Source organism: Morchella importuna, assembly GCF_003444635.1.
Source record: "Morchella importuna strain M04M26 chromosome Unknown Morimp01GS002, whole genome shotgun sequence".
Lineage (NCBI taxonomy): Eukaryota > Fungi > Ascomycota > Pezizomycetes > Pezizales > Morchellaceae > Morchella > Morchella importuna.
This window is the reverse complement of record NW_025763399.1, coordinates 1865494-1890839: the sequence shown is the minus strand read 5'-3', so window position 1 is coordinate 1890839 and position 25346 is coordinate 1865494. Positions and strand designations below refer to the sequence as shown.

General features: G+C 48.7%; 8 protein-coding genes across 8 annotated transcripts; 5 read left to right on the top strand and 3 right to left on the bottom strand.

The window, feature by feature from the left end:
- Nucleotides 1-1309: 1309 nt before the first annotated feature.
- Nucleotides 1310-2914, bottom strand: LAJ45_01346 (uncharacterized protein; the record flags this gene model as incomplete). The annotated part of the gene is made up of 1 exon (XM_046110941.1): nt 1310-2914. One exon carries the CDS (start codon nt 2912-2914, stop codon nt 1310-1312), a length of 1605 nt encoding a protein of 534 aa, XP_045976119.1.
- Nucleotides 2915-7325: 4411 nt separating this feature from the next.
- LAJ45_01345 (uncharacterized protein) lies at nt 7326-9644 on the bottom strand (the record flags this gene model as incomplete). Its single annotated transcript, XM_046110940.1, has 5 exons — nt 7326-7583; nt 7636-7745; nt 7811-8737; nt 8836-9427; nt 9522-9644. 5 exons carry the CDS (start codon nt 9642-9644, stop codon nt 7326-7328), a joined length of 2010 nt encoding a protein of 669 aa, XP_045976118.1.
- A 62-nt stretch (nt 9645-9706) lies between these two features.
- Nucleotides 9707-10015, top strand: LAJ45_01344 (uncharacterized protein; the record flags this gene model as incomplete). The annotated part of the gene is made up of 1 exon (XM_046110939.1): nt 9707-10015. The coding sequence occupies one exon, from the start codon at nt 9707-9709 to the stop codon at nt 10013-10015; it is 309 nt and encodes a 102-aa protein (XP_045976117.1).
- A 286-nt stretch (nt 10016-10301) lies between these two features.
- On the bottom strand, nt 10302-12261 carry LAJ45_01343 (uncharacterized protein; the record flags this gene model as incomplete). Its single annotated transcript, XM_046110938.1, has 8 exons — nt 10302-10390; nt 10450-10823; nt 10876-11002; nt 11076-11656; nt 11716-11775; nt 11840-11964; nt 12029-12120; nt 12177-12261. The coding sequence occupies 8 exons, from the start codon at nt 12259-12261 to the stop codon at nt 10302-10304; spliced, it is 1533 nt and encodes a 510-aa protein (XP_045976116.1).
- Nucleotides 12262-14295: 2034 nt separating this feature from the next.
- LAJ45_01342 (uncharacterized protein) lies at nt 14296-16673 on the top strand (the record flags this gene model as incomplete). Its single annotated transcript, XM_046110937.1, has 7 exons — nt 14296-14609; nt 14667-14750; nt 14833-14995; nt 15047-15225; nt 15276-16044; nt 16103-16235; nt 16288-16673. 7 exons carry the CDS (start codon nt 14296-14298, stop codon nt 16671-16673), a joined length of 2028 nt encoding a protein of 675 aa, XP_045976115.1.
- A 1161-nt stretch (nt 16674-17834) lies between these two features.
- Nucleotides 17835-18412, top strand: LAJ45_01341 (uncharacterized protein; the record flags this gene model as incomplete). The annotated part of the gene is made up of 2 exons (XM_046110936.1): nt 17835-18197; nt 18275-18412. The coding sequence occupies 2 exons, from the start codon at nt 17835-17837 to the stop codon at nt 18410-18412; spliced, it is 501 nt and encodes a 166-aa protein (XP_045976114.1).
- Nucleotides 18413-22690: 4278 nt separating this feature from the next.
- Nucleotides 22691-23605, top strand: LAJ45_01340 (uncharacterized protein; the record flags this gene model as incomplete). The annotated part of the gene is made up of 3 exons (XM_046110935.1): nt 22691-22818; nt 22895-23459; nt 23540-23605. The coding sequence occupies 3 exons, from the start codon at nt 22691-22693 to the stop codon at nt 23603-23605; spliced, it is 759 nt and encodes a 252-aa protein (XP_045976113.1).
- A 1237-nt stretch (nt 23606-24842) lies between these two features.
- On the top strand, nt 24843-25312 carry LAJ45_01339 (uncharacterized protein; the record flags this gene model as incomplete). Its single annotated transcript, XM_046110934.1, has 2 exons — nt 24843-24950; nt 25067-25312. 2 exons carry the CDS (start codon nt 24843-24845, stop codon nt 25310-25312), a joined length of 354 nt encoding a protein of 117 aa, XP_045976112.1.
- Nucleotides 25313-25346: the final 34 nt, after the last annotated feature.

The following is a 25346-nucleotide window of genomic DNA, read 5'->3' as shown; positions in this document are numbered from 1 at the left end:
CTTTCCTTTTACTACTCTGAGTTTTTTTTGTATGTGCTATATGCTATATCTATTGCATTACCAGTTATCCAAGTAAGTGAGTGGCCTGCACCCCCCCCCCCCATATCAGAGTCCCCCCTTGAGACTTTACGACCGTGTTCGTCTCACTCTTTTTTAACCGAAGCCCTGCTGTTGTAAAAACCGGCTCAATCACGACGGAACCATACCTACCTCGCCACCACGCAATAATCAGTTGGGCCTCCATGTAGTTAGTCCGAGGGTCAATGATCGAAACGTAGGTTCATATTTCCATTCACGATTACATGTAGCATACATATGTAGACTCCTTCACGAGGGGTATGATCAACACAGAGGTATGGTCAATCCCAAATATACCTACGCCAGGGTGGTATATGATACGCAGGGAGCCGATCAAATACCTCTTTTGGTTTTTTATACAAAATCTTGGAACCGACCACACCCCCGTGCATGTTGACCATAGCCCGTGAAGGAGTCTAACCTTTTCCATTTCGAGCTACCAGATCTCCATCTTAACCAGTCCATGGTCCATCCATACACTCCGCCCAGGGGGGTGGTCACAGGAAATGGGCTGGCATATGGGCTGAGTACAAATATTAGTACTAGTAACTATATGTACATACATGTAGACGTATGTACCACGAATACCGAATCACCAGCCATCACTCGCGCCTTCTACGCCGCCCCAACGTTGATACATGTAGCTACGCCTGATCCTCCCGCACCCAAGGCCGCGCAATCACCAAAAATGGCAAGAGCCATAACGCAACGCAATGTATTGTATTGTATTGTATTGTATCCTATAGTAATAGTATAAACTCATAAAGTTACAAGCCAAGTCCGCGCAATGAGAGATGAGATGAGATACAAGATGAAAGATGAGAGATGAGAGATGGTATGAGAAAACAATCATGCAGAACAACCACAACCGCAACCGCAACCACAATAGTAGAGAAAGAGAAAAAGAGAGAAAATGTATACGCCCCCAGAACGAAAAGCAACAAACAGAGACAAAGTAGTGTGTGTGTTATCGTATGAAGGATATAAGGAAAGGAGAAAAAAAGAAAAAAAATGCCGCCACACCGCCAATAAACGAAGGCAAAAGAAGAAGGGAAAAACAAGCCCATACACCCTAGATCGTCAATGTCAAGTCAAAAAATAAGTCAAAAAAATCACCACAATTACAACTCCACTATCCTCACAAAGCCCCCCAAGCAAATAAATAAACAAGCTCCAGTCCACTCTCAAAACAAAGGCCGCCGCCCCCCCCCCCAAAAAAAAAAACCAACCATTAAATCGCCGCCCACACCCCCGTCCCCACACAGCTCCCCTTCCCACTCCCCACACTCGACGCCACATCCCAATAAAACCCCCTCGCGCTCCTCCCACTCCCACTCCTACTCACCGTCTTCGCCGCCGCTCCCCAGCCACCACTCCTCATCTCTGACGGCGACCTAATCAGCGGATGCTGCTGAAACATCGGTCCCGGCACCACCACCTGCTGCGGCGGCGGCGACGGCGACGAGAACCGCGACTTCAAGAACGAGAAAAATACACGCACGCCCAGCTCCTGCTCCCAGTACTCCCGCCGCACCTTCTCCTCCTCATGCTGGCTATCGTCGTCGATATCGAGCCCCCATTGCGCCGTGTCGCTGTGGTGCAGCGTGGGCGTGAAGTTGTAGTGGGGGATTTCCGCGTCTGACAGCGTGGCGGGCGTCTGCAGATGTGTGCTTGTAGTAGTGCCGGTGGTAGTGGTGATGGTGCGCGGCTGCGGTGTCTGCACGCCGTCGTCGTTGTAGTTGTCAGCGTCGTCGTCGTCGGCACGGTGCAGCGTTGAGAAGGCAGCACCGTCGGGGGCCGGGTGCGAGGTATATTGTGTTACGAGGACGCCGAGCTCGCGGGCGAGGCGGTTGAGGAGGCGGTCTTCGGCGGCGGTGGGGGCTGGGGTGGGGTTTAGTGGGGTGCTGGTAGGGTCCAGGTACGAGGACTCGGGGAGGGCTTCGCCGAAGATGACCTGCAGGAGCTCATCGTCGATGCCCATGATATCGCGGATGAACCTCCTCGTGATGCGGCGCCAGATGGTCTCTGGGTTCTCCGTATCCACATCCTGCTCCTCCTTCTGCCGCTGCTCCTCCTCCTCCATCTTCCCCTGCATAGTCTTCTTCTCTTCCATCCCCCGCTCCTCCTCCGTCGAAGCAGCCATGAAGCCCGTTTCCTCATCCAGCAACGCCTTGACGTCCTTACTGCTCCCGCCGCCCGCACCGCGCAGGCTCGCAACCGACATCTTCCGCCTTGTGACGCGCTCAATCTCGTCCAGCAGGGCCTGGCTATGCTGTCTTCGCCAGCGGTCAATCCTTGCATCACTATCGTTGCTGCTGGTACTTCCTGCCATAGCCACGATCCTCAGCGACTCCTCCAGCGAGCGCAGCACCCCCGTCGATGTAGTTGTTGTCGGTGACGACAGCGGAAACGTGCCCAGGCCATCATGCGTTGGCAGGCGCACGGGCGGCGGGTCGTTCGCCAGTTCGCGGAACGGCTGCAGCGAGTCAGTCTCTGTACCGTCGTCGTCGTCCATGTAATCGTCGTCCGTGTCATCCTCCTCTTCCTCATCTTCCGATTCGCCGTAGTTGCCATGGCGCAGGATGCACGGTGCTGATACGACGCTGCCGAGGTCAGAGGTAGTAGTGACGGTGGCGGTGCCGATCGTGCTGGGGGAGAAGACGACCCATTCGTCGGTTTCTTGCTCGTTCTGGTAGCCCACTGCTGGCTGTTCGCTGGGAGGGCGGCCGGGCGAGGAGAGTTGGGGCGAATACAGGAGGTGCTGGTCGGATTCGGGGATAGGTGGGATCGAGTGGATGGAGAGGTGGCGGGTATTTGGTGGTGCGCGGAATGCCATGGTGAGAGGTTGTGAGATATGTAGTTGAGGGTTGAGAGATATGATATCTAACTATCGTGGGGTGAGCGGGGGTGTTTGGTCCCTTTTTTGAACGGCAGTTGCAATGGGGGCACGAGGAGATGTAGCTCTCTCTGTGCGTGTCTCTAAGAAGAGTAGTATATTACTCTACTCTATCCTGTTTGTGTTATTGTTCCTCTTATTTCTACTCGGTGGTAGTAGTGCCCTTTTTGTTTATTACCGCTATAGCTAGGTGTGTGGTAGGTGTGTGTGGTGAGTGGTGGTGAGTGGGTGGCAGTGTGGGGGGTTTCCAGTCAGTCAGTCAGTCAGGCAGTTAGTTGGTCAGTCGTTCGTTCCCTCGCCCACTCACTTGCTCAGAGCATTATCAGTAGGTGGTAGTGGTTGGTAGTGGTGGAAGTGGTGGTGGTGGTGATGATGATGATGTCGTCGTCCGTGGTGTCGTGATGTTAAAGAAGCGAGCGAGCAAGCACAAACAGGAACAGGAACAGGAGTTCACTAAGTAGAAAGCAGAGAGCTGAGCTGGGGCCCACTCGCTGCACTCACTGCGCTCACCACTGCACCAGGCCTGCGCTAGCACTCTGGTAATGATTCCCGGCAGCCGCGATAAGCATTTCCACCCAGACACAGACAGAGCTAGCTAGCAGAACAAGAACATCCACATCTACAAGGGGGGAAGAATGAGGGATCAGAGTTCTTTAGTGAGGATCAGACAGACAGACAGACAGGCAGAGTCCCCCAAACTGTGCAGTTCAGCATCATCTCCACCTCCACCCCCTCTCCTCCTCCTCATTCACCGCCGCCCAGACTTCCCCCCCCCCTCCGTGTACGCCCGAAGAAATCACGCCTTCGAGAGCTACTAATCCCCAGAATAGGACCCTCAGAGTGCCTATATCGTACGTGGATGGAATTACTATCTACCGCTCCCGCGGTGTCGTCAAGTGGAAATCCGATCCCCCATCACGCGAATAAATCTCACGTCACAGGTACTACTGCTTAGGGCGCCTCTGTATGTTTACGCATAGAGCACTCTCTACTATTTCCCTCGCTCTATGCTCTGCTGAGTCTACTCTGCACGCATGTCCCTGCATTTCCCTCCCTCCTGGTAAATAAGTTGAAATGTCGTGATTAGCCGTCAAAACCATGCACTGTCAGGGCAGCGTAAACGTTAACAAGCTCGAGAAGGAAAAGGTAAAATAAAAAACTCCCCGAGCAAAACATTCCACAGCCCATGTTTTTACCCGCCCATCAGAGAATCCTACTAGTAGTAGTTGAATATTTACCCGCCTCCTGTTCTTCCTCCTCTTCCTCCTCCTCTTCAGCTTCACACCCCCCTCACTACCTGCCTACTCCCCAAACCAGCGCGCTATGTGCTGTCAAAAAAACCGGTCCGGGTCCCCCCCTCCTTCGCAGGAGGGGAGGGGAGGCGAAGAGCGCCCATCTCGAGCCCGGCAGTTTGACTGGTGCGTCGTGCGTCGTGCGTGGTGCGTGGGCCGCAGCGGGGGTTAGGGTTATAGTCAGTGGTTATCACTCGTGGCATGGGTTGTTGTCTCGGACTGAGATCTACATAACGCCTCTCTATGAGTATCGTGATCTGCCCCACGGTTTAACTTGACTACCAACCGGCGCGCGAGCGGGTAGGTGGTAGGTGGAGGCCTTGAAGTCTTAAAGTTGAGTTTCGAGGCTCAACTCAAGTGCTCTCTACACACGCCAACCAGATAGCTGCTGCGATACAGTACAATTCCCTCGAGTTCCGTTCGATCCTGCCCGCCAGACAACTCAATAGTAGTGTTGAGAGACCGGCTCATACCACGGCCGCGGCGCTGTGTGGCTATAGCTGGTGTTCTATAGGGCTTTACGTAACCCCCCTCCCCCACAACCAACAGGTATTGTCTTCTGAACCGCAGCGGCAGTAGTATCACCGCGGTTTTGGTTTGAGACAAGCCAGTACAGTCCAGCGCAGCGGTGAGGGGTGGAACGACATAGATAGCTTCTGTGCCTATTATATAAGGAAGCGTTATACTGAGTGCTCAGACTTCTCTAAGCACAAGCTACCTCCTAGCATCGCCTGGTAGAGTTCTAGAGGCCGGTTATCGAAGCATGATAGGCCAGAGCCTTGTTTAAGCGGTACGAGTGATAGTTTGTGTTTGGCCACCACACGTCCTAGCCCTTGGCACCGGCCGGTAGCTTACTGCAAGCGTCGGATCATGGTCAGATTTTTTCTTTACAACCAAACCCTACCGGCGTTGAATCTCTCCTCCCCCGCGTTCGCAACTACAAGTCTCCCCGAGAACCGCCCATAGGCCAGTCCTCTGGAGATTATATTAGCTGTATCCATGTAGGCCAGTACAAGTCTAACACACATACATGTACTTTGGAAACAGAACCCCGTGAAATGCTGCATGATTGTTTGGATACAGTCGACTTGCTATAGTGATACTGCATAAAAAAATATAGTGATACTCTCGTTATATGGATAACAATCAGTAGTCCCAAAATGCTGTTTTATCTGTCCACCCTTGCTTCTCGTAGTGATACTCGCCTTATGCCTTATATTCGAGAGTCGACTGTAGTTGGGTATTAGTTATTGCTCCTCTCGATAGCGGGGGCTAGCTATGGTCGCGCCCCCGGGCCCTCTGAAGAATTAGATCCACATATATCAAGGCCGGGCTTCAATTAAGCCATTGGGCTTTAATTGAGCCATCGGATGCCTTGGGTGTTTTTGGGCCAAGTTATATTATAAGACGGCGGCCTGGTCCAGCTATCTTCGACCATGCTGAGAAGATACGAAGCCCGGAGGGGAAAGAAGGCCCGAAAGCTTATTCCCGGATCTTACATACTAGGATGTGGGCTTTTCCTCGGGCACCGTACGCTCTAAGCGGGTGGTGTAATGCTTGGGCGGTAAGCTTTAAATTGCAAAACATATGGTAGCTTCTGCACGGGCTTGGACATAGTAGTTTGAGTTCAAGAAGATGAAATTTCGCGAAGAACTGATGAGGAGAAGATAAGGACTCGCTCTTCCCCACTAATAAGTACCTATCGTAATAACAACATGTGATAACCCTAAAGCCAGACTAGCCTCTCTTTAATGACAAGTACATGTACTTAACTAGGGTTAGGGGTATGTGTAGATCTCTGCATCGAGCGGCGGGGGCAGCTATTAATCAGACATGCACAAGGAGCGAGATTCGACGAATGCCTAAGCTCCCCCGTCCCGCTTCCCCCCCTCGTAACGCCCGGGATCTATCAAGTTAGCTCTAGCTATCAAAAGCTAAGAAGATAAAAGCCCGACAACAATCAAGTACTCGATAGCTGCTTGCAATATATCTCAAGTTTGTAGACTTATCCTCCCGGCCCGACCTCTGAGATAGCCTACCCTATATTATATAAGAACAACCATGGGGTGAAGAGACATTCCGGTATGGAATTCCACCTTCTGGGGCTCGGGCTGAAACGGAGCGAGTGATAGTTCATGAAAATATATATTCACCAGCCAGCGCTGCACAGTGTAGGTATGTCTTGTCAATTTTTAAGGAACGACCGACCGTATCCACCCTCCTTCTCCTTCTCCTATTCCCTACAACAGCCAGCTTGGGTCGCTGGCATCTCCATCATCTCCAGTGAACAGAGAACCCATAATTTCCAAACATATCTTTTATTTCCCATATATTTAACTACCCATCTACTCAATACCCGTCATCGCAATCATTTCCCTCTCGCTAGACCCATGCGTGCGTGGTACATGAAGGAACTGAGATTTGCATCGTAATAATCGGTAACTACAGGTATACATAAGATTTTTTGAGAGAAATACAGCAGGACCTCACAGCGCATCAGGTACCCATCCTCATGTACCCAGCTGCACTGGAGTCCGATATACACAGGTGGTGCGAGCCACCCCACTCCACCCCACCCCATCCCACCCCAACTGGCCCGTCCATCGCACCCCTACCCCTAGCAAGATTTTTTTTGCCCCTCTTGCTTCCTAGGTGTAAAAAAAAAAAGGAAAAGACAAGTTTTTCTCCAAGCCCATCCCTTTATCCACACCAGATCATTCGTACAACCTCCAAGCTTCTCCACGCAAACATACCCAGAAGTAACCACATCGCACATGATATTGGCATTCATATCGTATCCCCGCTTATTGATCCACCACATTGATCGCAAACCCTCCAAACGCCAAAAAAAGATGTGAAGAAAGAAAATTCGTCAAGGAGGAGAGAGTTAGGGAGAGATTAGAAGAAGAAATGTGAAACGAATGTAAGATCCAGGGAAGATAAAAGGTTTCCCGAAGATAAAGAAAACAAAAAGAAAAGAGCAATAACCTCCATAAGTCCAAGATGTTTTACAATCCGTCCAGCGTGGTTACTGCCACTCTAATTTCCCCGCTTCGTCATCAACAAGCCCATATGCCTACAGTTCCGTTCACTCTTCCTTCGACGAGATATCCGTCCTTAACCTTGACCCTCTCCACAATCTCCGTGCTGCCATCCGCACCACCGCAATCCCAGTGTCTGCCATCAGTTTTGTCATAAACCTTGGCGACAGGCTCTCCAGCAGCTGATACAATGCGGCGGCTGTCGAATTGCATGCTGGTGATAGGGTTGTCATAGCCAAAAGCATCGAATATCGAGCCAGTTCGTAGATCCCAAATCTGGAAAATTATGTTAAGAAAGTGATAAAAATGCCAGAGGAGAATAACATACTCTTATACTTCTGTCGAGGGATCCGGTGACGAGATGCACGTCGTCGAATTGAAGACACGTCACAGGTCCAGTATGGCCGACCAACGATCGGTGAACTTGGCCACTCCTCACTAAAACCACCCCTCATATCAACAGACTGACCTACGACCACAAATTATATAATGTTGAAACTTACAATCCCATAGCCTGACCATTCCATCTGCTGTTCCACAAGCAAGAGCAGCATCAAAGCATTGCAGAGCACCGACAAAGTCACCATCAGGCCCACCACCTTGTCCGCCTGCTCTCCATTTACCCTCATCCATATTGTTCTGTGCCGCTGCCCAAAGAACATCCAATGTCTGTACACATCTTCCCTTGACAAGATCCCATTGTCTCAAGGTTTTATCGGCGCTTCCGGAGACCAGAGTATCTCCCTGGAAGTACAGTGCTGTAACTTCTCCTACGTGCGAATCAAGACAGAAAACCTGACACTCTGACATCGAAGGAGTGTGATATCCCATTGTTGAGTGTGCCCCATCATCATCTACATCATCATCTTCCTCATTTACAGAGGCCGATACAGAAGCTGTGGCAGATGACCTCTTGTGAATTGACCCGGTTGTAGATGGGGGAGTGAATTTATAGCTTTCTGCCCGAGACAAATCCCATAGACGGATTGTAGCATCCGCTGAACCAGTTGCGACCATGTTATCTTCCACCTGAAGACACCTAACAGAGGCTTGGTGGCCTTCCAGCAACCCCAAACAACGTCCAGAATTAAGATCCCATACTCGCACGGTGTCATCAAGTGCTGCAGTTACCATTGTGCCAAATGGAACATCAAAATCTAAAGCAGTTATATTATCAGAATGAGTATGGATTTCTTTGATCCTTTTACCAGGTTCAAGGTGTTCGTGAAGTATGGGCATGGAAATGCGGCGAGCAGACTTTCGTTTTCGTGATTGCTTTGGCGAGTTGAGTTTTCCATAGATTGATTCAGACATGAATGTGGATTCCTCGCTTTTTCCATCATCAACGTTTGAATCGTCAGAAACATGGGTTTCTGAGGCGAGTTCGAGTTCTTCCTGCAAGTCCTCAATCCTGTTTTCAAGATTCAACACTGTCGCCTAGCATTAGCACCATTAAGACACAGTCATGTCCTTGCAGCTGTAGGTTCACGTCCTGGGAAGGCTGAAATGGGTGGTAAAGGATATTTACTTTCATGTTCGACTTCAGCTTCGTCCTGCTCCAATTTTGCAAGTCGGTCTAGAACAATGTTCCGCATCTGATTCAGATTCATTATTTTCATATCAATTTCCCTAATCTCAGACGAAGACATGTTCTTCCTGATCCCGAGCATCTCTAGCTTCCGTGCCAACGTCTCCTTTTCGCGATTCAATTTACCCAGTGTTGGTGGGCCAGAGTCGTCGCCATTGGCATCCTCAAGCAGCTTTTGCCGACCGGAGCCTTTGGTAGTCGTCCTTCCTCGGGGCTCATCGGGTAGGGTCGCCTGAAAGCCTTGGAATAAGGAATAAGAATTGTCGTTCTCTGGAATGTTCGTGAGGAGCTCATCTGGGAGTGAGGTGAGAGCTCGGTACTGTATTTCGGCAGTTGATAGCTTTGATCGAACAAGTTCCGACGGCGAGCGGTGATTGAACGTAAAAACACGCTTTTGAAGCGACGGTCGATGCGCAAGCTGTTTGGAAATATCTGTCATTGTGGAGGTGTAGTGGTGCGACGGATCACCGTCGTTGAAGAGAGTTCCGGCGGTCGCTGTCACTGTGCGGCCGAGTGCTGTCAGGTTTTGTCCCTGCAGGGCAAAAAAGAAAAAAAAATGCGAAAAATATCGTTAGGGCAGATCTACGACATCCGGTGCACAGAGGCAAGTTGGAAACAAGACTTACTGTGACGTTGGTCAAAACGTTATTTCTTCTACTTATGGCATTTGTGTTTGTTTCGGAATCAGAATTGCTCCTGGGATTGTCAACTGTGGACAAGGAACTGCCATGACCAGAATTCGAGGCCATGACATTCCAGGGAATGGACGGAAACGGCGATAGCAGAGGGAGATGATTGCAGATTGATTGGGATGGGAGTTGGTATTAGATACCAAGTGGGGGAGATGACCTGGGGCCTCCTCGGTGATGGAGGGATGAGAGATGAGGAATGTGCGAATCTGCTATCGCAGCGGGTGAAAACAGCTGCGAACGAAGAGACGGCACAGGACAAGACGAAGCCTACCAGCCAAAAGACACCTGCTGAAGTTGAGTTCCCCTCCACCACGAAAAATAATCTTGGTGGCGGTGGCGTTGATATGTGGCTCAAGAGTGATACTCTACACCCTCGGCCCGATGGAGCCTCATGCCGAAACATGTCTCAGACTGTGTACCTACTCTAGGTTGACGCGTACCCTATTTAGCACTCTAGGGCAACTGTGAAGATAAGGAGCCCAAAGGAACCCGTATTGGATACATGTATGAAGTACATTGCAAAAAATAGCCATCTCTAGAAGACCATACATACAAGTACTTGTTGGAATAAAACTGGGGGTAACCTGCATGAAATAGAAACTAAAAAGCAAACTCCATCATCATAACTCGTGTATGTATCCATTACTCCTATTATTATTTCAAACACCACCAATTACAATATTTTTTACTCGCTGTCCGCTCCACACAGTCTATCTACCTCGCTTCAAATCCATGAGAGGCGATCCCAAGCCCTATTATTTCCAAAAATATTGGAATTCCTTCTACAGCAAACCAAGCGATACCTAGACCGGTATTAGAGACAATAGTTTTCATGGTGCAGATAGTAAGACACATAACTCACCAGCATATACTACGAGCTTGGTCACAACCTCAACATCATACCTGACTCTAGGCCTTTCGATCTTCCTAAAGACCTCTGCCTCTGCCTTCTCATCATCTGAATCAACAACTAGCGCTTTAACATCGACGTTCCCATTACCCATTTCGTTCTCATACTTTGCTACATCTCTGGGTACAGAAGGAGAACGAGATTGGCTCGTTCCAATACTTTCCCGGCGCTTCTTTTCTCGATATGCAAGCGTTTCATAAGCATCAGCGGCGGATTGGGGACCGACAGAGTCAGAACGCGGCCGACGAAAGCTGTGGATCAACGCGGGAAGTTCGCTCAAACCAAAAAGGGTGTCATCGGGCAAACGTGGGACCTTTTTATATTCACTATTTGCATATTAATAACTTGAGAGGATTCTAGGCAGAGAGGAACGCTTACGAAGCTGGTGTAAAATGTTTTCGTGGTAAAGATAAACCGATACTTTCAATCACTCTGTAAAGAGGAGGTAGAAAATGGTGTAAGGTGGGTTTCATAAATTCTCTCCAAGCAAATATAACACAAACACCTATTGAACGATGATCAGTTATACCGGTCATTTATCACACTCGACGCCCCAAAAAGCTGTATTTTGGACTTACCGGCAACCACTCTTAATACACTTTTCGTCAAGCCAAGCTCTTCATAGGAATACGGGACTGTGGCTGGAACAGGCTCGTTCCAGCTCCATGAGCTCTGCGCATAATGCCAGTGCCCCACATCACACCCCATAACCACTGCAGCGAATGCAACCCCATCGTCGAAGCATGGGCAGGAATCAGCAGGCTCAGGATGTATCCTAACCATAATCAAGCCCACCACAATAAAGACTACAGGAACCTGCCAAGACCCACTGAAGACGAATGCATCAACCGCATCTCGCGATACCCAATCTACAATTGCGAGCACAGCGCCGAGGCAAATGCCAACAATGACGTCAAAGAATCCGTGCATACCGCAATAAAGTCTTCCTAATACAATGGAAATTGCATATACCCATGCTAAAGCTTCGAGAGAGAATCGCAGGGTGGTTGATACATCGGGAGTAGAGCGGAGAGATAGAATTCCATACAGCGCTACAGACACGGCATTGGTAGAATGTGTGCTTGGAAACCCGTACTCAAGGGCCGCTGATCCAGACATGGTAATCCTATGGAGAGGAGGAGATAACGGTCGTGGTAGGCTTAAAGCTATTAATAATTTCCTACTGACTAAGCCTTTAGTAGATGACGAGAAATTTACCATAATAGATCTTTCAAAAAACCACTGAAGAACACCCCTGAAGCTAAGATATGCACCATTCTGATTGAATCACAAAACTTAAGAGAATGTCCCCTACAAATACTTGGATAAGAAGATTACTTACCCTCGCCCAAGAGTTGTATATCCAAACCAAAATAACACTGGTAGCATTATCATGAAGAAGGTATGAGTGCCGAGATTGGCTGTGAGCGCAAAATACGAATCGAGAAAGGGTGTTCTGCAGTGTTCCTTTGATACGATGCAAAACATTAATACTGAATCTAATCAATATGTCAACTATATCATAACTCACCTGGAAGTATGCAAGGTACGGTGTTTCCCATCTAACCAGGGGCAACAATTTCTGTCGCGCCATGTACCGCCATCGTGGTAGTCGGTACTTGTCTAAGCGCCCAAAATTAACCTGCAAAGCTCTATTATTTGGTTCCAGAAATACCCACAATGATCTCGCGGGAGTAATCCAGCATCAACCTTTGTTTGACCTTTCTCAACCTCTGTAGCTGTGGCAGGCTGTGCAGCTCCCATTTTCGGTGACAATCCGCTTATCCCCGGGACTGTTTTTTTTTTCTTTTCAAAACTATGACCGAACTATGTTGCTGGGGGATTGATTCTAGAGAGTGTTCGCACAGACACAATTGAGGCTCGAAAATGCCGATGATGTTGAGCCCAACCCTGGTGACACGCGTTGTGAAGTTTGACAGATTCGTGGTGCTATCTCTCTCGTGATTCCGGAAACAGCTTGGCCCGTGCTACCGGTTTCAGGGACCATTAATAGTTAGCTTAGCGCTGAGTCATCTATCATTCATGTCTGAATTACTGGATCTGCGCTGCGTTTATCAGTGCGCATGCGCATGCCTGTCGATGTAGGTACACGTAGGTACGGTACTGTAGGTGGTAAGTACGTGTGATATACATGTAGATACGTACATCAGGTCTACTGTTGATAGAGTACATACACAAAAAAAAGACGAGACTTTATTGTTATATTCATGAAATCAACTAATAAGAAAAAGCAAAACCTCGAAATAATGCTGTAATCGACGTCGAATTCCGTGCCGCTTGTATTGGACTTTTCACAAATTAAAACGCTTCTATCTACCTTTATTCAACTACAGGAAAACATGTACTCTAAGAAACTTGCAGACTCTAGTACTTACATGTAATTGTAACTAGATACCATACACATACTTACATTTAGCTACAGATATCTATTAAAACGCCGAAGAGTTCAAATAGATGTGCCTTTAGAAGAACGATGATGACTCAATACTGACTAAGTATTATTCTGTGAGATCTACATGCCTGAAATAAACGCCAGGGTTGTTTGCTGTTGAAACAACCAATAGATATCCTGCACTATTTGCTTAATTAATTCCACGTATTTGCATGGTATAGGGTATGTGAGAAAACCCAGATGACTCTTTGCTTGGAGTTTGACGAAAGCTCATTATATCAAGAGATTACCTTGAGTCTTGTGCCTAACTCATCCCACCAAAGGAATTGTGTTTGTGTTCAAGTGGGCGCTCGAAATGGCCTATGTTCAAAGCTCTTTCCTTCGAGAGCAGCTTATATTCGTTGTAGATATACGGGGTAAGTATCTGGAGTGTATAAATTTATACCCACAGATCAGTATATATCCTAAACTACCCCTTGTCCCCCTAACTGCCCCTGTCCTCCTTTTTGAGATTTATGACATGAATTTCTGCATTTTTGTATGCAGATATGTTCAACTTGTGGGGTTTTGCGCAATTCAAGCATTTCCATTGCATGATGTTGCAGTGCAGTAGTGACGATTATGATAAATTATGAGATGCTGCATGTGTGAACTCAACCTCTTGGGAGATTTTTATATGCGGATCCATCAGCATCCTAGCTGGGCGGGGGATGTGGCCGATTAAACGTGCCGTCGTGGTTCCTGGCGCGTCTGTCCGTGCATCATCTCATTTCCCGGCGCCCACGCTAGGTCACTTGTAGCATACCAGCGCCTTCTGTGCAGTGAAGCGAACTCGTGTATGTAGCCTTTCTTTCGGAGGTTTCGCTACTTTCCCCCCTGGACTCGATCCCAGAGAATCTAGCAGAGACATCCAGACCTCAGTTCATACATGTACTTTACGGCCACTTAGCTTGGAGTTGAGTGTCTGCCAGTTCAGTGCTGTACATACATTTCGTTTATCCACCTGGCCCTGAGCAGCCCACCAACCAACTGTCATTCACTTACTGCTGCTGCTACTACAGACTGTACCTACTGCGAGTCCTGCTGTGCTGCTCACGCTCCTTCACACCATTTCCTGTCCCTAACCGCCCGCCCCTCCCTAGTCCCTAGTCACTCGTTTTTGTCTGTTGTGGTGTTCCTGGCGGCTGAGAGGGTTTTTTTTCCGGGGCTCTTCTTTCCTTCTCTTCTTACCCACCTTCACGTCCTAGCAGCAGTCAATTGCTGCTATTTCTCCGCTGCTACCGCAGCCTAAGCCCATCCCCGCTACTCCCACCCCCCCACGAAATTGGGGAAAAATAGAGCCCGCTCGAGAGAGCTGGCGCCTTGTGGATCTTGAAATCGGGTCAATGACAGCCACGAATTTTGCTGGTGAAGGACGTTGTTCCAATAACAACAGTAGTCGCCTCGCCAATCGTGATACCTCCTTTCTGGACGGTGATGCACCGACATCAGCAACCGATAACATGCCTTCATCTCGGCATACAACACGACGGTTAACTTTGAGTGGAGCAGCTTTGGTAGTTTTATCAACTGTATTTTTGCCTTTAGCAGCAGCTCAAACTTCTTCCTCCGGCAATTGTATCTCACTTTCTGGATCACGTACTTGTCCAGCGTTTAACGAATCCTTTATTTCCACCTCAAGTTCTCTTACTGGCGAGTAGTATGTCTTCCCTAACATGTACTATTTAAAATTTTATGAGCTAACGCGTTATCATAGCCCATTTCTTGCATATGTTTCTAGCACCGAACAATTTGATACCCAGTTCGAACAATATATCAAACAAGACTATGCCAAGAATAAGTAAGTTTCCCTTGAGTAATAATTTTGTTTCTAATAAATATAATAAATATCAATTTCTAATTTGATTTGTTTAACCTAACAGATATCAAAATTTATTTGGCTGTTCCAACCTAACACTCTCAAATACAACTGAATTATATGCACGCTACACCCGTAGTGTTCTTTGTTCTAGAATGATTCAAGATTCACGAACAGCATGCTCCCTTACAACAGCGCAGTCAGCACCAATTTGTGCAGATGCCTGTGTATGTCATCATGTCTTCTTTTGAAATCGATTTTTGACTAATCGAACATAGGCTCAATTTGCTATCAGCGAGCAAATAATAATTTCAAATGAGGGAACATGTGGAAGTACTAACCAAGATGCGCTCGGTCTAATCCGGTCTGATTTTACTATATGCGCTTTGCCATCGGACTCTCTGAATTCAAACTGTGTCCCTGCCGATGAAAACGAAACCACGAATTGTGGTTATAAGTAATTCTACTCGATCACGGGATACTCATGGCATTGCTGATGATTGACAGTGATAATCTCCCTGGTCTTTGTTTATACTGTGCAACAAATTCGCCAAACTCAACTGATACCTGCTGCTATAATAACAATGCTGAGACACGGTGTGAGAACGTTGATTTGCCAACAGTCACTTCTTTACCCCCGATATTTACAACAACTACAGTTTCCTCGTCAACCAGCACATCATCATCTGGCGCATCGGGCTCAAGTGGTGGATCGGGTCTTACTGGGGGTCAGATTGCAGGGATTACTATTGGAGCTGTTGCTGGTGTAGCGCTGGTGGTTATGCTTATTTTGTTATATCGACGCCGGCAAAGATATGGGAACTCTCCGCCTGCCTTCAACCAACAATCTCGACAACGTCGAAGCCCCTCAATGACTTTCAACCCAGTTGCTGCAGCAGGCGTACAGGCCCAAGGGTATGAGGTTCTAACTGGACGGATTGCGCGAATGTCAGCACTTGAAGGAACAGGTGGGGCTTCAGATATAGATCTTTCGTCTCCTGGTGTGATTAGTGGTGGCGCCAGACGTGGACATATTCGGCTCGTCGAGAATTCTTCGTCCTCTGACTATGGCTTAGAGGATGGTCCAAACACCAACCAACCTCGAAGGTACTCGCCTGGTCGGCCCCTACACCCTCCACCCCGTGATCGAAATGCATCTTTATCCAGCACTTCGATTCTCATGTCGGATAATTCATCTCCCGTGACTAGAAGCGACAGGGATATGTCATCTCCTGGATTTTCTAGTCCACAATCCGAACAGCTACCATACTTCAAGGTATTCCCTCATCCTTTTGAGTTACATGTATCTTGTTCCTGTGCTGACTCCAGTTTAGGATTATTATTCCCAGGATGATATCCATCCAAATGACAAAGTTGCTGTTTTGTGGGCATACCAGCCCCGAGCCGCCGACGAGTTTGATTTAGACCGAGGCGATATGCTCAAGGTTGTGGGCATTTGGGATGATGGTGATTTATATCTACTTTTTTTTTCTAGGCGATATTTGCTAACATTCAGTAGGATGGGCTACTGGTATTCGCTTGAATGAAAGGGCAGAAGATTATGTAAGCCACCGGCAGCTTCGTGATAGTGGTGTATCGGCACATACTTCACGTGCCAGTCAACGCCGGTCGTCCTCTCCTCCACCTGGGATCGAAATCAAAGCTTTCCCTCTTGTGTGCGTCTGTTTACCGGAGCACTGGCAAAAGACAATCGACAATGACCCACAGGGCTCGGATTTCGCAGGATTTTCGAGTGACCAACCCGGGGAAACAGTGAGCGGCCGATTACACGATGAGGATCCGCGCACACCTGAGCGGAAAATTACCCAAAAGGGCTCCAGCCGCTTCCGGGAAGATTTAAATGTTCCTCGGTCCGGAACAACATCATCACCGGCCTCCTTTTAACGTATTCGTAATTCAATAATCTCCCAACTCGTTTATTTTTGATGAGTTCAGACAATTTGAGTTGCCAAATCTTAATGACGGTTTTTCTTTGTTTTTGTTTTTGTTTCTACCTTTTCCTTATTCATTTGTTCTGTTAAATATTCCGGGCACGGAGTTTGGCTGGCTTTTTTTTTTCTCTCTTTTTTTTTCCTCGCTATTATTCCCTTTTGTTATCCCTTTGAAGCCTCAGTGAGCGATTTTTCATTTGCGTCACTCATTTTCGGACCTGATTTCCAGACTTTTCTTGCGTCTTTCATGTAACTTGTTTTATACCCCATAACCTATTTTGCTCTCAGGTCCAAGATATTCTTGAATTATTGCTTTTCCTTGCTCTATGCGCTGCTATATATCTCGTTTCGTACAAGACTGTTATCTCTTTTTCTTCACTCCTTCTCGGAAACATATTACCTTCTTCTCCAAACTTCTTATTCCTTATTCAACCCATAGGGGGGCGTTATGGCTGAGGTGTATCACGATATATCTTCGGTGGTTCACATCATCTCGCCGTGCCTGATTCGTTTCTTTCTTTCTATTTTCTCTTCTACAACCCTTCTATCGTAATATCACGCGGGCTTGGTTGGGGTAGTTATGATCTGGGGTCTTGACTGGGTTTGGGTGTGGGTCGGCTGGTTTGATTGTGCGAGAGGTGCTTGGGTAAATTATATTGGGTTTGTGCGTGTGAAACTGGGCATTAGAAATTCCTATAGGAAGTATGAGGGGACTTTATTTTGTCTATTTTTTTTATGCATCACTGCGTAGTGACTCTAGCTGAGTCTCCAGTGAGGTATTCACTAGATACGTCAAACTAAGGAATAAAAACTATCGACCTACCTGATTGAAATGCCTAAACCTAAATTACCCACATGATCCAATAAATATAGACCCACGACTGTACGAATTTCTGTCTGGGTTAGAAGGAAAAAACTTAGCACTTTCGTCACTATACTTAGTGATAATTGTTCAAACAACACCCCAGCAACGAGTGATAGTCTGTGCATTTGGCTGGTCGTCTCCACGCTAAGATAAAGTTGAGGCTCTACCGCGGCAACGACACGTCCACCAACGCTGCTAGTCCGCTCTACGAACAGCCACTCCCGTGTTGGCTCGATCAATACCACAACTATGTCTGTGACACTGCACACAGACCTAGGTCCTCTCAAGATTGAGGTCTTCTGCGAGGCGGTACCAAAGACAGCCGAGAACTTCCTAGCACTATGCGCGTCCGGCTACTTCAACGATTGCCCCTTCCACCGCAGCATCAAGACGTTCATGGTACAGACCGGAGACGGCGAGCTAGGCAACGGAAAGGGCGGCAAGAGCATATGGGGGGAGAAGTTTGAGGACGAGATCCGGCCGGCGCTGAGGCACAACGCGAGGGGCGTTGTGAGCATGGCCAACTCGGGCCCGGGAACGAACCAGAGCCAGTTTTTTATTACGTATGGGAGCCATCCGCATCTGGATGGACTGAATACGGTCTTTGGCAAGGTATGTCCTGGGAGATAAGTTGTGGGCTGTGTTGGAATAATAAGACTGATGTGTGTGGGGGTTTTGCGTGTGGTTAGGTCATCGATGGGTTGGATACACTGGATAAGTTGGAGGCTTTGGAGGTCGACAAGAAGGGAAGGCCGAAGAAAGTCACAAAGATCCAGAAAATCACCATACATGCCAACCCCGTGGCTGAGATGGACGCTGGAGAATGATACTGTCTCGGGTGAGATTGGAATGTAATTTTAGGAATGTTGGAAACGGCGTTTGAATATCATAGCCTTAATTTCGAGACCTGAGAGTGTTAAGAGTATTTTGAAACTATCATGAATTTAGCTCTATGTTTCTATTTCTCCAATTACTACTCTAAAGACGTTTACAGTTTGAACGATCTAAAACTACTTTTCCGCGGCCGAGGGGCCCACACATACGGTGTTCCATGCGAACCACTCTGTATGCATATACTTAGAAGGAGACACCCTGATCAACATGATCAACACACAAATCCTACATATGTCTTGTTATCTTAGAAGGCTTTCCAACTGCATCCTTCCCTAAAACACACGCTCTACTAATACGTATATAGCCCCGCCAATACATATACATATATGCGTTGATAGAACCGACTCTGTATTTCTGGGACTTTCAGATATACTTATGTATTATTGCATTGAGAGTATATACGCATGCAACCATCCGCCGATTGCTTCTCATATCCTGTGTGCATTGTTACCGCTCGACAGCCTCACCAACCTCACCAACAGTGACCAACTCGCGAATAGTGAACCGCGTCTTTGGTAACTCTGTATTCCTTCCCCCTGAATCCTGCAAGGCACGCCTGCACTATGTTATTTACCACGTGCACGTGTATACGTATGTTTCCCTGCGTATATACTGTGAGTATCCTATGCCGAGATGCAACACAATATAGAGGCCAATATATATTCTGCAAACAGTGCCGGCGCTACGTACTCTCCCCTTTTTTTAATTATTGACGCCTAGCTCAGTCATAGGGTATCTTGTGTGGGGAGCTAATATAACACTACCTGCATAGCTCAATCTTCGGGACGTAGCTGTGGCCGTGGATCAGTGGTGGGTGTTTATATTGCCATAATCTCCTTTTCTGCACTTTAATAATCGCTCAAATTATACACCTCTCACAAGTCGTCATATATGGAGCTTGTGATCCGGATACTTACAGGAACCGGGGGGGGGGGGGGATCTGGGCGGGTGACCGTTGGACACGTTTTTAAGCAGCGAAATGGCATACTGCGTATACATAATTAACGACTTGTGCTTAAAAGTCGAAGGGTTAATCTCCTCGTTCTTGTACTGCGGACCTGATTAGTAATCTACGCGGCTTTCTTGATCATGGTCGGTCACTCGGGCCGTCTGGAGCCCACTAATTTGAGCGACTAATTAATTGATTGCTCCAACATGCGCATGCGACCCTCGACGTCATTTGGTCCGTATTCAGTATCTGTGGCTTCTTGTGGCCATTTGTAGTAGGTCGCCCATCAGCAATCTACATATAATGACCAACTCTAAGCTTGCCAAAGCGATGGCGCTGTCGACTAACCTTTAGCTAACTACATGTATCCAGCTGGCCAGTAGGGGGGGGGGTGAAAAATCACCTACTAAGTGAAGGATAAGAAAATCCACAAACTATAGGGACCCCATTCAATCCCTCAGACAGGCAGGATCCAGCGCACGGTCGATAAGACCCCGCTGACTTTAAACAAGTTGCGACCTGTTACAACATTCACGTGACCGTCATTCCAAGTGGTATGTATAGTACGTATCGCTAGTAAGCTCAGGTCTCCCCCCAGGTCCACCCGACCCGAGCCCCCCTCAAGGAACTAACACACACACCACCCAGGTCCACCCGAGCCGTTTCTTCAGTCTAGTACCAGATCCGACTAGTCCCTGTGAATTGACGACCAAGTGGAAATGCTTTTTTACGCAACATTCTACGGATCATGAATGATCACTCGCTCACGTGGACAGCTCGTAGTGTTGATTTTGTGCTTTCCCTGGGAGTAAAATCTTATCTTATTAAGAGAGTCTAGAACTTATGGTTGCCACCTGTTTTTTTTTAGTATATATAGATCTACTACTTACACTCATGTCGAACGGCCCAAACACTCCCAATAGAACTGAATTAATGAATTAAACAAAAAAAAAAATCCCAATAGAACTGGGAGGAGCTTTCATATGTAGTATCGGCAGACATTTTATAAGCACCCAAGATGCGTATAACCTGCAACCTCCATCTACCAGTACGTGGAAGCTGCCACGGCCACGGTCACAGTTGGAAATCCAGCGCGTACCGATAGCTGAGATGATTGTGGATTTTCAAGGTTACCCGTAGGGCTATCCGCAATACGCGCATAAGGTCCCACCAGCAGAGATATCCCGACGGAAGTCGTATAAAAAAGACGAACTTATGGGACACCCACCACCACTATTTAACCGGACGTCGACAGAGATCGCGACCACCTGCTACATACCGGCCGACTGCTACACATATGCAGTCCGATAACCTCGTTGGGAGCTTACCTGTACTTACTCTGTGGCCAAGCCCTACCGCTCTCTTAGCATTCTTAACACAAACCAGCAGTGCAGTACGTCTTGGCAACCTCACCTCCGTCTATAGAAGCTACCGTTCTCCCACCACTCTTCTCTACTCAACTATCCCTTTTCTTCTCTCTCTTCCCCCCTCCCCCCCCCCCCTACCTATCCTCCTCCTCCTCCTTTCCCTTTTTCTTTTTTCTCTTTGTGTTTTTCTTGCTGCCCTGTTTTCTTTTCTCTTTTCTTTGTTCTTCTTCCCTCCTCCCTCCTTCCTTCCTCCTTTTCTTTCTTTCTTTGTGACAACCTTTAACTATCAGCGCCGGCTGGACCCCCACACGCGCTGGCACCCAAATCCTGTCTTCGTGTGTGGGGCACAATCTTTAACTTTTTTTTGGAACTTCGTGCCCCCTGGACTCATTCTGGGGGTGCACTGTATCATTGGCGTTACACCGCTGCCGATTGATGCGAGCCAACTTTTTTTGGCCCTTTTTTTTCTTTTCGTTGCGGTCCCCTGGCGCGTTGCGAGGGGGTGATGGAAAGGATTGGGCTTTGGGGGGGTTTTTGGCTTTGGGGTTTTGGGGTTTTCGTGGGTTCTTTAGGCTTTTGTGGGGATTTTGGCTCTGTGGGTTCTTTGGGTTCCTTTATGGGTTTGTGGGCGGGTTCTTTTTGGCTTTTGGGGTCCAAAATTAAGTGGGGGAACACCCACGCTTCAACGTGCGTTCCCTAAAATCGTTCAGGGGGTATTTCCTCGCTACATAGGAAGAGCTTCATGGGCGGAAGGGTAGAGAAAAACCTCAGGGGGGGAAGGGGGGGTGGGGTAAGATGGGGTAGGCCGGGGCGGGGGCAAGAAAGGCCACGAACATTGGTCTATTTTTATTTATTTATATAATCATTTATTAGATATCGCACCAAGGTACAAGAAAAAACACGAAAAAAAAAAAAAAAAAAGACAAGAAGACACGAAGACACGACCCCGCGCCATCAAAAACTTCTCCCACGAACATATCAGCCCGATCGAAGAGTAAAAACGAAAGAGCCCGCAGTTCCTCGAGCTAGTCGCACAGAACAGAGACCAAAAGGCCCAAAACCACAAATCTGAGACGAGGGCCTGCACCAGCACGAGAAAAGGGAAAAAGAGGCAGAAAGCCAAAGACCCACGGGAAAACTCTTGTGATAGTCTCATCACAGATTCTCACTCGCCGGCTCAACGCCCCCACCGGGCGGTGCCAAGAGCGACTTGACGACGTAGGCTCTCTCATGCGTCCTGTGATTTCACGTGCTCTGTCTGGGTTGTCTCAGGGTGTTGTAGCCACTTGGATGGAGGAGGAAATGGAGACTTTTGATTATCGGGTTATGTAACGAAGGGGAAATGGTCAGATAGACAGGAATACCGGGGGGGGGGGGGGTTACACAGAGCGGGGCATGGCAACGGAATTACATGTAGTTTTGGTCACTGGTCTCCAGCCATCCATCACTGTAACAACATGACAGTCAATCAGTCACGAGCCTCCTCGCAGTCACCAGCTCCATCACACGCCCAACTCCGGCTCCGCGCAACCCTTCTCACCCTTCTCACCCCACCACCGCAACCCTAACCCACCCCCGCGAAGATTTCCCGGGTCGCTGGTTATCTATCGCATCCATCAAGCACGTCATAGCCAGCCAGCCTTTCTTCTCTGGCTTGGCAACCCTCACTCACACACACACACTCACCCCTCACTCGCACTCACTCGCACTCACTCACACTCACTCACACTCACTTGCCCCACCCCACCACCCCACCACCCCACCCCCGCCCCCGCTGCCTTTTTTATCAGATCCTGCCCCCAGCGTCAATCAGATCGAAACCTGGACACACCAACACAACCGGAAGTCAAGTGAACACAAGTAAGAAAATATTGACCAGCAGAAAACCGCCAAAAATGCCTGAAGTCACCAACATCACCAGCGTGGACCAGTTCAACACCCTCATCGGGAACGTCCCGCCCACGGCCGTCGTCGCACTAAACTTCCACACGCCCTGGGCCGAGCCGTGTAAGCAGATGAACGAGTAACTCTCCCCCCTCCCTCCCTTCCCTCCCTACTACAGCCCTCCAAGCTAACCCCTCCCTCCCCACCACTACTAGAGTCTTCAAAGCGCTCGCCACCACCGCCCCCCCAACTACCTACTTCCTCTCCATCGACGCCGAAGAGCTCCCCGACATCTCCGAGTCCTACGACGTCTCCGCCGTCCCGTACTTCGTCCTCCTCCGCAACGCCTCAGTCCTCAAACGCATCTCCGGCGCCGACCCCAAAGAGCTGCGCTCCGCCATCGAGACCCAGTGCGGCGCCTCCTCCACCGCTCTACCCCCCGCACAAGAGACCACCGCCCCCCCCGCCACCACTGCATCCCCAACCACCACCACCACCGCCACCTCCGCCGAGACGGGAGGAGAGGAGGACCTCAATACGCGCCTGGCAAAGCTGGTCAAGGCCGCGCCGGTGATGCTGTTCATGAAGGGGACGCCGGCGGCGCCGCAGTGCGGCTTCTCGCGCACGCTGGTGGGCCTGCTGCGGGAGAAGGGCGTGCGCTATGGGTTTTTCAACATCTTGGCGGACGATGAGGTGAGGCAGGGGTTGAAGGAGTTTTCGGACTGGCCGACGTATCCGCAGTTGTATTTGGAGGGGAGTTTGGTGGGGGGGTTGGATATCGTGAGTATTCCCCTGTTTTGGGGGTGAGAGGGGAGGGGAGTGGGGAGAGAGTGCTAATGGAGTGTGTGCGGGTGGTGTAGGTCAAGGAGGAGTTTGAGAACGATCCGGACTTTTTGAAGGCGCAGAGCGTCAGCGCGGATGCTTAGACTGGAAGAAGTAAAACGAAGTATGTAGCGGTTCGCAATTGGGTGGGTATTTTATGAATCTTTCTGTTCTCTCTCGCTTTTTTTTCTTGTCTTGTCTTTGTGCGGTTCTCTTTTTCTGCGAAAACAAAAAATTTCTAGAGGCGTAATATAATTGGCTTTTTTCCTTCTCCTTCTTTTCCTTTTTGCAAAATTTTTTTTTTCCCTTTTGAGTAGTAGAATAGTTAGTAGAAAAGTGATGAAAATGGTTAGAAAGTAAAAAATAAGTACATACAGGTAGCTGGGCTTGTTAACCGGAATCGGGGGAGTAATCGGGGGAGTAATCGGGGGAGTAATCGGGGGAGTAATCGGTGTCTAGATCCTGGGGTTGGATTGGGACGTTAGAGGGATGGAGTTCTCGCGCACGATGGGGGTTTGATCACAAAGACGTAGTTAGAGTTGCTGCCTTGCCAATTAGCCAAACGTTGAAACAAAGAGCTAGATATAAGCTTTTTTCTTTTTTTTTTTTTTTTTTTTTTTTGGGGGGGGGGGGGAATAATCACTCGGTTTTCGTAGTCGTGGAATTAAGGGTCTCCTCTCGCTAGGTATACTCGCATATCCATTATGTATTGGCGCACACACCAAAGGGCACAGAATCCTGAGAGTTCTCTCATTTCCCCTCATATTCTGTAGGCACCAAAAGGAGTCTGCATGCCAACTATGTATAGGCCTTGTTCATAACCTCAAGTACATGGTGTCCAAAGATGTCTTTTTACAGCTTTTCTCTATAACTTTTCCACCATCCCGATTAGACCAGGAATTTAATATATGAACCTCCTGCACCGAGATTATATTATACATGGACAGTCAAGCTTTGTTATATTTATGGAAACTTCCGTGTCCTCAATTTTTGGTGTGTTTTGATGGTTGCGCCAATACATACATATTGGATGTGCGAGTACAGCTCTTAAATATGCAATTGAAACTACATATACTCTGGGTTAGGCACTTGCACTGCGCGGCCGAACTACATGTAGGCAGAAAGGTTTCTACTCCGGACAGCTTTGGGAATTGCATGTAGGTATCTTCGTAGCTTAGCTGGTTGCGACAATCGATAAGCATCCTGCCCGCACTTCACCTCACCTCACCTCACCTCAACCAACCAACCCACTACTGCTAGTACAAGGGTCCACACCGCACCTACCCACTCCCCCCCACCACTCAATATCCCCCGCACCACACATACATACACACACACACCATGTCCGCCTCACCCCCCAGCCTCCTCTCCTCCAACACCCAAACCCTGACGCCGCTCGAACAAGAGGTCCTCGACGAATACGCGCGCCTCCTCGAGAACCTCAACAAAGTACCCTCCCTTCCCTCCCTCCTCCCTTCCCTCCCCGTCCTTCCCCTCCCCCTCCTTCCCCTCCCCCTCCCCCTCCCCCCACCCACCCCGCAGACAGCAGCTAACACACACAAAAGCTCGGCACCTCAATCGCCGACATCGCCGGCCTCCCCACCGCCAAGATCCTCGACAGCCTGCGCGGGCTGGAGCGCAAGACGGGGCTGGTCTTCACGCTGCTCAAGGCGTCGGTGTACTCCATGGTGCTGCAGCAGCAGCTGGATGTTGAGCGCCGGGACCAGGAGGAGGAGGAGGATGCCCATGGTGGTGGCGGGGGTGGGGGAGGGGCAGGGGGGAGTGATAGTGATGTCGAGATGGGGTTTTAATTAGAGGTGTGGGATGGGTATGGGGATGGGCGTT